Source organism: Ixodes scapularis, unplaced genomic scaffold (genome assembly GCF_016920785.2).
Source record: "Ixodes scapularis isolate PalLabHiFi unplaced genomic scaffold, ASM1692078v2 PGA_scaffold9__187_contigs__length_104089568, whole genome shotgun sequence".
Taxonomy (NCBI): Eukaryota; Metazoa; Arthropoda; class Arachnida; order Ixodida; family Ixodidae; genus Ixodes; species Ixodes scapularis.
Genome location: NW_024609884.1, coordinates 86219245 through 86232822, shown reverse-complemented (window position 1 = coordinate 86232822; position 13578 = coordinate 86219245). Strand labels below are relative to the sequence as shown.

The window sequence follows — 13578 nt, the reverse complement described above, 5'->3', positions numbered from 1 at the left end:
CACGTAACTTCCGGCGATGCCTTCCTTCTGACCGCCCCGACATCTTGCGGTACATTGTTACGTCACATGGCACTGGCGGGCACTTTGAATTTGGGCTTCGTATTACTATTAAAAAAAAAAAAAAAAAAGCTACGCAACTCCAAAGTAAAACAATTTTTTGGTGATGTCCTGATACATTCCCCCCCCCCCCCCCCCCACCTTTCCCCCTTCCCCAACCCAAATAACCCTACCCCTCCTGATTAAGACCTACTCGGCCAAGGCAGGCGATCCTCCTTTCCATATTAAAGACATGTTTCGCTCACTCACTCACTCCTGATACATCACTTTAACGCCTAGCATAATTTTTTTTTTGTCGTGTCAGAGGTTTTTTAAAGTAGAGTTCAAGGGGTACTAAGGTGATTTTTGCATGTTTGCTGATTTGCCTCAAAATTCGTTCAACACGCCGATAGACACGGCTGCACTAATTCCCCAAGTATTGACCGAAAAAAAAAAAGAAAAAGGTTTGTAAAATTATCGATTTTTTAAATTTCGTTTTTATCGTGTTTCTCAAGTCGGGAGCCCCTACTGGCAACGTTGAAGTGTGATGACAGAAATGGTACAAAGTGGGCAGTAAACCATGTTCCCAACTGATTACAAGACGTTTGATGGCGGAAAAGGAAGGCTTGGTAGCTGATTCGTTGAAAAGCACGCAAAAAGAACCCGACATGCCCTATTTAAGACTACCTGCACGACCTGAAAGTCTGTACCATTTGTGACGTTACACCACTGGAGGGCGCGCGGAAATTTGAACGCTGGTTTCGGCTCATCTTCATTTATGGTTTTCTCAATTCCTATCTTGAATTTCGAGAAAATAAATAGCATACCGTGAAGATTAAAGGCTGTGTAGTCAGAAAATGCAATTTCTTTGGTTAGCTCCAAAAACGCCGGAGTACCCCCAGGTATTTAATTTAACATTAACTTCATTACTGTAGAATACAAAAAACAAAAAGTTATGAACCGTCAAAAAAGAAGCAAATCGACATACATGGTGGGGTTGCACCTTCAGAGTAAACTCATTGTCGCTCTATTTCAAGTACGCCTTGTACAAAAACTCGCTCCGGCGACTGCCGTGCTCTTGCTCCAGGAGGAAAATAACGTCTCTGACATTGGCCCTCTTCAACCGCGGATGCACCGGAACCATGGAACTTGCGCTTGAGCACGTGATAGCCGAGCTCTCGCCGCTTTGCTGTTCTCGTGATCCGACTGCTAACGACGCGGTGATGTTGGCTTCTCCTTGGCGCATCTTTTTCGCGTCCGCTTCGTGCAATTCTTCCGCCTTGTGCTTGAGCTTCAGTTGCTCGGGGTCTTCCATCACGCAGCTACTCCTTGCCGCGCGAACCAGATTCTCTCGCTCCTGTTCACTGCGTCGTCTCTTCGCAACCTTGTCAATTTCCTCCAGGAACCTCAGTTGTCCCCTCACGTCTTGCGTGACATCGTAGCGATCGTCGACTCTGACATTTTCTTGCCGATGCTCAACGATGACGATGAGTTTCTCCAGGAGTGACCGGAGGCGTTTTTGGGTAGCCTGCGACACGAGGGCCAGAACGTCGTCTGGAATCTCGCTGATACCGTACTTCGCAGCCATATCTGCTATCCGTCTTCGAAGTGGCTTCGTGAAGAGGAAATCGTACTCCTGGCACGAGCGCACTTCAGTGCCTACGGCGTCTGACGACAAAATATTACGAGTTTCCTCAATTAGATTGACGCCTCCCATCGCCGCAACGTCATTGATGTCATCGTCAATCTTTTGCGACACAGAGGCTCGTTTTTCTCTTAGGATCGCGGTGGGATCTCTAACCACTGGTGGCATTCCTTTGACCGGCAGAATCCCACTTGAGAGTGATGCGAGTCCGGTCGATTTCGATAGTAGAAGGCTGTTTCTCGCAGTTGCCGCACTCGCAGTGGATGCTGAACACGCCGCAACTAGTCTCTGCGGTTGTGCAAACACAGCCTGAAGTCTCGAAGGATTTTTAAGCTGCATGGCGAGCGATCTGGGAGTCAAAACTTGCATGTGTGTCGCCGAACTAGGAAAAATCGACAGAGAATTGGGAACTTTTTGTAGGCTTTGAGCTGGCGTCATCGCCGGTGGCATTGGGACGGCAGTTCTTGGCGGGCGCACTCCTTCGATAGACGACTCTTTCGTGAGTAGCGAGTGCCTCAGATATGGCAGACTGTTCCTAAGGAAAGGAACGAGACATGGTTGTGGGGAAGAGTTCAGCTCCTTCTCCAACTGCTTCGTGAAATATTCCGGTTGAATAGTTCCGTCGATAAGACCTTGAATGAGACATCTAACATTGGTGGCAGTGTGCCCGGGCTGAGCGCTCGCGAGGCGAATCAAGGTGGAGAGGAAGTTCTTGCATTTATTTTTTGCCATGTCTGGCGACATCTGAGACGGGGTTGAGGTCCCTGTGGGACGGTTGGCTAGAGTGGTCTGAACAGGGAATGGCTGCGCGCCGTGACCTGCTCTTACCGTCGGCGGGCTCAAGCCACCCTGCTGTTGCATCGTCCCGTGGCCGATTAACCTTGCTTGTTCAACACCTGGCAGGATGCCAGGTCCTGGCTGCCTCTGCCGCAACACCGTTCCCGCCATCTGAGTAGGTGCAGTGTATCTGGCCGGCATTTGATGGAACATTTGTTGTCCTCCACGCGCTTGTGGTGGCCGTAGTATAAAGGCCTCCCTGCTCATAAGGGTTGGTTCTGACGGACCTGAATTGAAAGCAGGGCTCATGTTCACCATTTGGAGCTGGCCGCCTTCAGTCTTCACCAGCATGGCGTCACGCGTCACCCCACTTTGATGCGAAAGGGCACCCTGGACGGCTGAAGTTGTCCCTCCAGCTCTGGTGGCTAACGGCTGCGAGGTCAGTCGACTTGGGTTCTCAAGGCATACTCGGGGCCCGAGTGCTCGCGGCTCACCGGGCACCGGCCTTGGAGGGTTCATCTGCAGAATTACCAAGTTCCGGAGAGTAATTAAATATCGGCATATTTTCGTCTTGAGGGCGTGTGCTACAGCTTCTTAAGAATGCAAAAACGACAGTAATTACATTGCCATTCATGGCACTATGGCGTCACGTAAGCCTCGCTTGAGCGCCAGAAGTTGCAATGATTTTGCTAGAGGCCCAACCTGATGTTTTTATGTTCATAACTAATGTGGAAATTGTTATTTTCAGTGGCTGTTATGTTATACAGAGAGTTTTATTATTATTATTATTATTATTATTATTATTATTATTAATATTATTCACAGATAGAAAAAGACCGCACCCGCACACTGGTGCGGTCTGTGCAGGTAAGTTATATGAACTGGCGGAAATTATATGTGGGAAAATCGTCACGATAAGTGGGGCAATTTGAGAATCGACCTCGTCCTCATTGTACCCTAGCCGTGAGGTGAAATTCTGATTGCTATATTTCTAGTCGGCGCTACGGGACGAGAAATGTCATCTGTGTGCACGGCTTCAAACCGAAACTAACCTGCCAAAGCGCGCCAGTAACGTCGATCTCACCCACCTGCCCACGCCTCAGGTAACGTGAGCAGTGCGACGCAAGCCGAGAGCAAAGGGATCGACGCCACATGAGCAATTCAACGGGTTAGTTTCGGTCTCGAGCCGTGTACTAGGATGACGTTTCTCGCCCCGTACGCCAACTTCAAAAGTTTTCAAAATTTCACATCACGTCTAGGTTATAAGGATGTTGAGCGTCAATTGAAGAAAACTCCTTTCTCATCTGCATGTCCCCTTGGCAGAAAGAAACGGGGCTTCATTCGAAACGCCGATGCCCCGGGGACCCATGGTCGCAATTCGACGTGCGTCCTCATAACGTAGTTAAACCTAGTGAAACGGTATACTGTGTGAATGGGCCTTAATAAGACTCGGCACCTGGCTCTCAATGATTGGATGAAAACCTCTCCTTCGGACCCGTAACCTAAGCTCAAATACCTGATGGCCCTCAGTAGGCGATCAGACATCAAACGCCAAACACACCTGAACAGCAATCTAGGCGTTTGTGCGTCTCAACCCAGCGACAGAGGAAGTTCGTCAACGAGCGTTCCTGCATGGCCGATGGTTACTCGGATCGACAAAGAACTGCTTCTGTTCTATCGGCATGCAGCGGTGATTGTTCGCTCAAATAGCGGGATGAAATAGATTGTATGACTCTAATATCAGGATAGGATACAGGATAGATTTACCTTCGCGTGAAACTTGGGAGCGAAGCGTGTCTTTGTTACCTCTTGCGTGGATCTTCAGCAAAACTCAGCTATCGGCGTTCGAAGGCTGCCCTGGATGAGCGTTCAGAGCCCGTGCCTGGTGCGCGAGCTCAGTAATGCGTTTCGCTCGCTGCACGTGGAGGTGTATACAGCAGTAGCTGTTCTAAAGCAAAAACCTAAAACAAATAGCCCTCTGCACGAGCCTTTGTCGGCACCTAATTTTGATTAGGGAGTTTCATATCCTAGTTACACTAACGCTCTTAAAGGGGTCATGAAACGATTTTTTCTACTTCTCCTTCTTAGCTTTAATCCTCAAGTCAAAGGCGAATCGCGAAATCAAGTCGTTGTAACATTCTTTGGCACCGGTGCGATGACTCCTAGCTTCCACCGTGCTTTTTAAGCACGCCGCAGAACTTGTCATTCCCAAGTGACGATAAGTTCCGTCAGGGGCACTCATTGGCCACGAACGCGAATCCAAATATTCGTCGACGGATGGATTGTTGCCGTGTGCATTAGGGATGCCGCGAACTTTTTTCGAATCGAAGTTTCGATGATCGATTCAAGCGGTTCGAAAGGTTCGAAAGATTTCGATTTTTCGAATTGTCTATATCGTAAAATTCGACGGAGGTCGAATTTTCGAACTTGTTAAGCTAAGAACTTCGACGCTTTTCGAACCGTCGAACTTATTACGCTAAAAAAATTCGATCTTTTTCGAACTTTCGAACTTATTGCGCTGCAAGGTTCGATGCTTGTCGAACTTTCGAACTTGACTGACCAAAAAAATTCGATGAATTTCGAATTTTCGAACTTATTTATCTAGAGAATTCGAAAAGTTTCGAACTTTCGAATTCTGAAATGTCAGAAGTTCGACGAACTTCGAAATTTTAGGGCAAAAGTTCGACGTTCGTCGAACTTCGAAAGACCGGCGGACGGTTTCATTTGATTTCAAGTAGTGGGGTACATTCGTATTTTTTTATTCTCGAACTTTCACACGCGGTGCTGCGTTCCTTACAAAAAAGACAATGTCGTTTATTTCAATGTTCTGGCATGCTTAGGTTTAAAGAAATAAATCCCCGAAGGGGCGAGGAAGGACGACGGGTTTTTGACGATTATCATTTGTGCCGCATTTGAAGCACGCTGCAGCCGGAGCTATTTATGGTATACTTTTTTTAAGAATGATCTATGTATAGCCTAGGTAAGTGCCGTCTTAAGTTGTGATGATTGTTATTCAACGTGAGTTTCGAAGAAATATCCAAACATGTATCTGCATGCAATTATGACCTAAACTTGATATTTATTTTCGTCTAAGTTGTTTGAGGTATCGCATTTAAATTAACACCACAGACAGTACATATCTAATAGTGTTTAAGTTCAGCACGTCATTAAACGAAAACATTTTTTTTTTCGCTTCACGTTCCTGGGACGTGTTTCTTTTAGTCTGTACACATTTTGGTAAAAGAAACTTGTTTCGAAGTTCTGAACCTCTGAATATGCAAGAATAGAACACTTCCGACGAATTCTTGATAGTTTTTTTTTTTTTCTCCTGCTTTTTATTCCCGCATTTATTATTTTTTTTTTTTTTTTACTATCGGCGCAGGTATTTAGGTCGAAAAGACAGCTTTGAACTTCCGAACCACTAAGCATGTGACGAGTAGTGCCTTCTGACAACGAGTTTCTAACAATGACCATCTACGCAACCTTTTATGCAGTGAAGAGCGACAGTAGCTATACATATGCATAAATAATTTCAGATTAAAATAAGCTCGACCATGCCCTCTTTCCCCGTATTGTTTTCTTTAACAGTTCGAAATATTGGGGGGGGGGGGGGGGGGTGAGGGGGCGGGGGGGGGCGGGAGAGAGAGAGGTTGGAGCCCTCCCCGCCCCCCCCCCCCCCCCCCCCCCCCCACCTTTTCCCCCCGTTTTTCTCTTCCGGCGCTACTGGTATGGTAGAACGCTCCTCGATCTCAAGTTTTGTCAGCTTCTGTGCTTTTTGCTCGGCGTTTATTCCGTCTCGGAAAATAAACCTCCAAAGCAATCACAAACTAAAGAATTGTCAAGGTGCAGGCGAGCTGATGTATGTTGATCATGATGCACAGTACGTGCATCATGATCGTACGGCTAGGAACATTGTTGTTCAGTTCATACGCCGGGACAGGCGAGATAACTTCCTTGGGCATGCCAAAAAACGACGCGTCAGTTGCGAGGACCTTGGCATTAGTTCGGGTAGCTCTGTGTATGTGAACGAGCACCTTTGCCCCGCGCTAAAAAAACTGCTGGGAGTGACTGTAGCAAAAAAGAAGGAATGCAACTGGAAATTCGTTTGGGTCCGAAACGGTAGCATATTTGCTCGTAAGGCTGAACAGACGCCGTTTCTGAAAGTAACGTGTGCTGATGACGTGTGCAAGATAACGGCGAGCTAGCAAAAATTTTTTTTTTTTTTTTTTGTTGTCTCTTGAAAAACGATGTCTGAATCCTTCATTTCACCTTTTAAACTAAAAAATCTACTTGAGAATGAGTCTGCATTTCAAATGACAATTATCCACCTAAATGTTCGATCTGCAAGGAATAAGCACGATGACCTCGCTGTTTTGTTTGACTGCATTGGACCGAATATTGACGTCGTCATGCTAACTGAAACGTGGTACAGTTGTAGTGCTGATTACTTTCTGCTTCCGGGATATTCTCATTTCAACCTAAATAGAAATGATAGGCTAGGCGGTGGTGTTGCTATGTTGGTAAAAAATGAAAAAAATTGTGAGATATTAGAATCGTTCTGTGAAATTACTGATTTTTATGAGGTTGTAACTGTACGTTTCAAAAATACTCTGCTCTCCGTCGTATATAGGCCACCAAATTCTCCGGTCATACCATTTTTTAATTTTGCGGAGACATTGTTCAATTATGTCAATGATAACAATTACAAGGTAATCATGGGTGGTGACTTCAACATTGATATGATTTCGAACTCTGGCCAAAAAATCTCTTTCTCAAATCTTATTGCTTCAAATGGGTTGTCGAATATTATCACACATCCTACAAGAATAACAAATACGTCATCTTCTATGCTTGATTTGTTCATCACGAACTATGAAAAATCGGTGGTATCATCAGGTGTTCTTTCTACTGATATCAGTGATCATCTTCCCATTTATTTTTGCTTGTACAGTGAGCACTCCCAGAAAAACCGCAGTGACCCTGTTCCAATGGTTAAAATTCAGTCTATCACCCCTGATCAATTGCGTAGTTTTCGAGAAGAAATTGAAAAGACATCTTGGCAACATATTTTTTTCAACAAAATCAACAAATTCCTCATATAATTTATTCCTCGATACATTTAGTGCAATTTATAGTAAACATTTTCCTTTTGTCAACCTCAAAGCATCTAAGAAGTCGCGTAGGCCTTGGGTCACGCCAAAGCTACTCTCAATGATACGGGTTAAGACTAATTTATATCAAAATTTTTTACGAACAAAAGAAATTAGCAAGCTTGAAACCTTTAAGAAATACCGCAACAAACTCACAAGTCTGCTAAGAAATGCTAAGCGTGACTACTACAATAATCTTTTCGATCCGTTAGAAACTAAGAAACCTGACGTTATGTGGAAGAAGATACGGTCAGTACTGAATCATAAGCCATTTCAAAACGTGCCCCATGAAATAAGTATAAACTCCATTAAAATAACAGGAGTGAACATGGCAAATGCTTTCAATAATTTCTTTGTAAATGTTGGTACTTCTGGTGTGTCATCGTCCTGCCTAAACAAAGTTCTAGATTTCATGCCAGTATCGTATACGAAATCGATGTTCCTATTCCCCACGGATGAGTCAGAAGTCTACTCGACCGTCATAAATCTTAAAAATAGCAAAAGCGTCGACGCTGATAACATGCAGGTAAAACCTATAAAATACGTCATTGATATTATTGCACCATATTTAACATACATATATAACCTCGCATTAGAAACAGGCTGTTTTCCCCTGAGAATGAAGGTATCAAAAATTAGTGTTCTTCATAAAGGTGGTGATAGGCTTGACATAAATAACTATAGGCCCATCTCAATCCTTCCTGTCTTTTCTAAATCACTTGAAAAACTAATACACAATAGACTCATAACACATCTTGATAAGCACGCTTTAATTTCCGATGCGCAATTCGGTTTTCGTAAACATCGATCTACCGAATTGGCTTTATTAAACCAGAAAGAACAAATTGTGAAAGATTTTGACGAAAGAAAGATGACACTAGGCGTCTTTCTTGATTACTCAAAAGCCTTTGATTCCATCGATCATGATATTTTACTTGCCAAATTACCATTTTTTGGAATAAGAGGCGTAGCACTCGATCTCATAAAATCATACTTAGAAAATAGGAATCAATACGTGTCTTTTCTGAATTTTCATTCGGACAGGCTTTCTATCAAATCGGGTGTTCCTCAGGGTAGCATTTTAGGCCCATTGCTATTTATACTATACATAAACGATATTGTGCATGTGGCCAAAAGCGATGATGTAAAGCTGATAATTTACGCTGATGATACAAGTATTTTTTTCTCCCATAACAATCTTTCTACTTCTATTGCTACAGTGCACGAAGTGCTAAAAAAAATCGCCGCCTGGACGCTTAACAACAAACTAAAATTAAACTGTAAAAAGACCAAAGCTATTTTGTTTAGGCCCAAAAATAGGAAAATAAATAACCTACCTCATCTTACAATAAACAATGAAGAAATTGAGTTTGTGGATTGTATTAAAACTTTGGGTGTGTTGTTTTCTTATGATATGAGCTGGAATGCACACATAGACTACATGCAAGCAAAAATATCTAAAAATGTAGGCCTGCTTACAAGATTTAAAAGTTTACTTCCTACTCGAATTAAATTAACTATATATAATACATTAATTTCTTCTCTCTTAAATTACTGTAACCTGATATGGGGCACCACAACAAAAAGTAATCTGAATAAGTTGCATCTATTACAAAAGAAGGCCGTACGTGCAATTTCAGGAACTCCATTTCTTCATCCAACTAAATCACTATTTAAATCCCTAAATGTCAAAACCGTTGAGCAAATGTATCCTTACAAGCTTCTGTCAACGTATCGCAGGGCTCTTCAACACAATAATGTTCATTTTATTAAACTAGTCAACCTAAAACATCGCGTCATCCTACGCAACCTAAGACAAAATGAACCCTGGATGATTCGCCCAACGCGTACAAATTACCTAAATCAGACGCTCCATTTCAGATTGTCCACCATGTTAAATAGTTTGTACAGAAAAGGTCGCCATTTTGAATCACTATCACATAGGGAATTAAAAGAACTTACTTTTCTAGGCGATTTTTGAATACTGCTGATATTTTTCGTTATGAACTGGATGTATTATTTCATGTACGATTGTATCATTGCTTTAATTATTCGAGTTCTTCTTTCACTGGCCTGTGTGTTTTTCGTCTATATGTTTTCAACAAATTTAGTATTGTATAAATCAAGTTTCTGCATTGGTGTGTACCAGGGGTGGGCAAGATACTTCGAAATTGTATCTTCGATACCGATACTCGATACCCGCGAAAATTGTATTTGAGATACCGATACAAGATACAGATGCAAAGCTAATCTCCGATACAGATACTGAATACTGTATTTTAGATACCTCGATACATCGCTAAAACCTCATCCGAAGTACTTTAAAATGGGTGTATCTTATTGCTTTAGATTAATTAACAAAGGTATCAGTTGAATTCTTGTGTTTGTTATATTGCGTCTTTTTTTCAAACGTTTACACAAACGTACAAACCTCCGTAAAAATATTGCAGCCAAGAGAGCAGCGAGGTATAAAGATACACGCTATTTCAAATCCACAGAATCTACCAAACCAAAACGTTCTATCTATAATTGAGTTTTAGTCTCCGCAAGTTTTTTTCAGAAACACGGACTATGTGGTGTGAACGAGTTATAGTAGATCGTGTTTTCAGGGAAAGATATTTGTACTGGGAGCTCACGCTGCCACATCGAAGCATGCTCTGAAGCGCGCGCATGGAGTGGTATCGATCCAATGAAAACGATATACTGAAACTCCCTACTGCAGCTGTCGGGGGCTGAAGCTCGAAAAACAAATACAGGCATTGAAAGAATCAGGAGAGCGTGTTGGTTTAACATTCATGAGGAGGATTTAGAACGCAAGTAAGAAGAAGGGACACACAGAAATATGAGACAGACATGGCAGTCGGTGTCTGTCTCGTTTTCATATTAGTCCCTTGAGTTTACTTGCGTTCTGAATCCTCAAGAAATGACAGACACTTTTAGATAGACGTACAAGTAGGCAGCAATTTAGCACCATGTTTTGCGTCTTTTCGTTCTGGTCGCTTTATTGTAATATTGTCGCGCAAGAGCTTGCTGCCGTTTTTGCCGCCCTGGCGGTTGAAAAACCCTTCGGTCACGATGGCACTTGTGGGACCGCAGCCTTAAGCAGAAGCATTTGCTCAAAACGCCGGTCTGAAAGTCCGCCACGATGCGGGCGTAAGATTAGCGACGCGAAGGAGAACAGCCGTTCTACAGGAGCCGAGGAGCACATTGGGGTGTTGTATCTAATGAAGGCGCTTCTCAGAGAAGGGTATGAGCGGAGCATATCGAATTCAACTCGAGGATCTTGCAGGTAGCTCAGGAACTCAAGTTTGACTTGATCTTCCTGACAACTGGGGCTCGTGCCGCAGTGGGCTTCAAAAGAAAAGAATGCATCAGCCGATACGTCAGAGGCTGCAGAGGTTGATGGCGCGCACGCCAAAGGACGCGTGGTATGCTTGGTTGCATTTACAAAGTCAATTACAGCTTTTTCTGTGAGTTGCTGGCCATGCTCGCGGACATCTTGAGGTTCTCGTGACAACCACCGCAACTTAAAGTAAGGGTGAAGAACAGCAGCAACAGTCGCTTCATTTGCACTTGGTTTCATTTGCAGAAGCTCGTCAAATCTGCGAATGAACCCAGATGTAACCGCATCCAAAAGTGGTCTGCAGTAGACGAAGTCCATACTAGCCTTCTCCTGAAGCTTTGATTTTACGGTAAAAAGCGTTGGCAGCAGCTCTCCGAAGAAGCAATCGGACTGCGCTTGGAGTCGCGTCAGAGCGGAGGCAATGGGCTGCAGGATCTCACAGTACTCGGCAATAAATGCTAAGTCTCTTTCTTGGAATCTCTTCAGATTTAGTCCATCGCAGACATCTCGCAGTTTATCCTTCGAGCGAAGGAGGTCTTTCATGCTGCCATACAATGAATTCCTGCGTGTTACGCATGGCGTTTTCAGAGAATGCCCTAGGATGTCCACAACTTCAGACGACTTGGGTTTCGAACGCAGTTCCATAGAGCCGAACGCTTTGACATGACCGATGTGTTAGCACGTTCAAAGGACGGTGTCGACAAGGCTGCCTTCGCATCTGAAGTTGCCACAAGACTCAGCGTGTGACATGCGCATCGAAGATGACGAGGCAAGTTGATTTCAGCATCGTCCAGGTTGTCGGGTTCGACCATAATTTCAAAGGACAAGACGGCGGCGACATCATCTGCCAGTTAAAAAAGGAACACATTTAGCCGAAATACTTAAAACAGCACTCAAGATTACATGTTTGGAAACTTTTTACGGTGAATAACACATATTCATAGAAACTAAAAGAAAAACAGTTGTGCAATAATCAAAAACACTCTCGCTTGCATTAGCTCCCGTGGCTTCATCTTCAATTATTTGTATTGCGTATCAAAAGAAGAATTATATGTGTCACAAAAATTAACCAAGTCAGCTGCAACAGACAAGAGGAAAATTAGAATCGGTGCATAACATGACGGATATTTTTCACACTTCTTGCATTTGTAATCGCACGTTACCCACTTGGGTTTAGGTTATTGAGACAGACGTAAATCAGTCCTTAAAAATCTGAAAAAAATGTTTGATAATAAGTACAGCATTACCCTTACCCTGGTCAGTAATCTCAGAACAAAAGCCGAACTCCCTGAAGGTTTTGGCGCAGTTGCTGGCGTTGTCTGTGACCGTGGCTACGACCTTCTCCCGCGAGATGTCGAAGGACTGCCTAATGTCTTCCAGCATTTCTACTATCCTGTCGTACGTGTGGCTTCCAGGAAACCTCCTGCAGGCCAGTGCGAGCGACCTCCGAGAAAGGGTGTCAGCATCGATCTAAATAAATATACAAATATTATCATTCATTAGTTACTTAATCATGATTTTCCACAACTTCTACTTTTTAATACAGAATATGTTATAGGAATGGCCTCAGGCACTTCCAGCGACGCCTTCTAGGTAACGAAGGTGCGGAACACGAAAATTGAAATATAAAAGACACCGGCAGCGCTCCGATACGAACCAGCGTCCCTCAGATTATGAATCCGATGTCTTAAACACTGAACTACTAGCGACTTTTTTACGAATCTCTGACCCTCGCACTGTGAATCCGATGTCTTAACCACTGTACTACCGCTCTATGAGGAAACCATATGCTTCGATTCACCTTATACGTGGGCGAAGCATAAAATCTACGTGACCTACGCGTTCCACCCCCGCTCGAGCGCTACTTTTGGCAGGGCTTTCTTCCGGAGACGCTGTTTTCAGCAAGCTGATGGAAGCTCCCAAAAATAATGCGTACACATTCTGTGTTACCACTGCCTTTGCCACGGTAGTGAAGGAAAGGGACACATTTTGTTTTATTCAAAACACAAAGCGCTTACCCAATGAACCGTGACACCCATGAAGCTACGATGGTGAGTGGACCAGATGTCAGCTGTGGTTGCAGCATAGCTTTGACCAGACAACTTCTCTCGCGCGTCATCCAGAAACTTTTCCCATTCCTCATCAATTCGCCGACCTAGGGAGCGTCGCGACATCACACTAGTTCCTGGGCGCAAGCCTAAAATAGAAAAAGAGACAATGTACAATTATAATGCAGTCTGATTTCGCATAGAATTGAAAGCTCACCTGTTACAAGCTGTATGAAGCCTGGCTCTTCGATTATCGATAATGAATGCAACCAATCCACAACGAACTTGACGATCAGATTGTCTACTTTAGGCTGAGTCAGTTGACTCCCGGGAGAGCAAAACAGTTTCGTTTGGCGCATTTTGTCAGCAGGGGCGTCGGCCTTTCTCTTGACTGCTTGTTTTCTCCACCCTTCTTTGTACTCATCGAACCTTCTTAGCTCTTGTGGATGCACGCGCTGAAACAAAATAAGTATCGATTAATTATATAGCCGCCACACAAGTAATATCACACAAAGCGTACTTCCGTAAGCTATGCAAATGCACCGTTTTGATACATAAGACAGCACTGAAAAATTAGAT

At 43.7% G+C, this 13578-nt stretch overlaps 1 protein-coding gene and 1 pseudogene across 1 annotated transcript; both read right to left on the bottom strand.

Annotated features, from left to right (window-relative positions):
- Positions 1–1063: 1063 nt before the first annotated feature.
- On the bottom strand, positions 1064–1810 carry LOC115309428 (transcription initiation factor TFIID subunit 4-like). Its single transcript, XM_029967681.3, has one exon. It carries the CDS (start codon positions 1751–1753, stop codon positions 1064–1066), a length of 690 nt encoding a protein of 229 aa, XP_029823541.1. The 5' UTR covers positions 1754–1810.
- An 8677-nt stretch (positions 1811–10487) lies between these two features.
- On the bottom strand, positions 10488–13578 carry LOC115318850 (annotated as a pseudogene).

What these genes read in the sequence shown, in the direction of transcription:
- LOC115309428 (XM_029967681.3), bottom strand. Translation starts at nt 1,753, where the DNA reads ATGGGAGGCGTCAATCTAATTGAGGAAACTCGTAATATTTTGTCGTCA.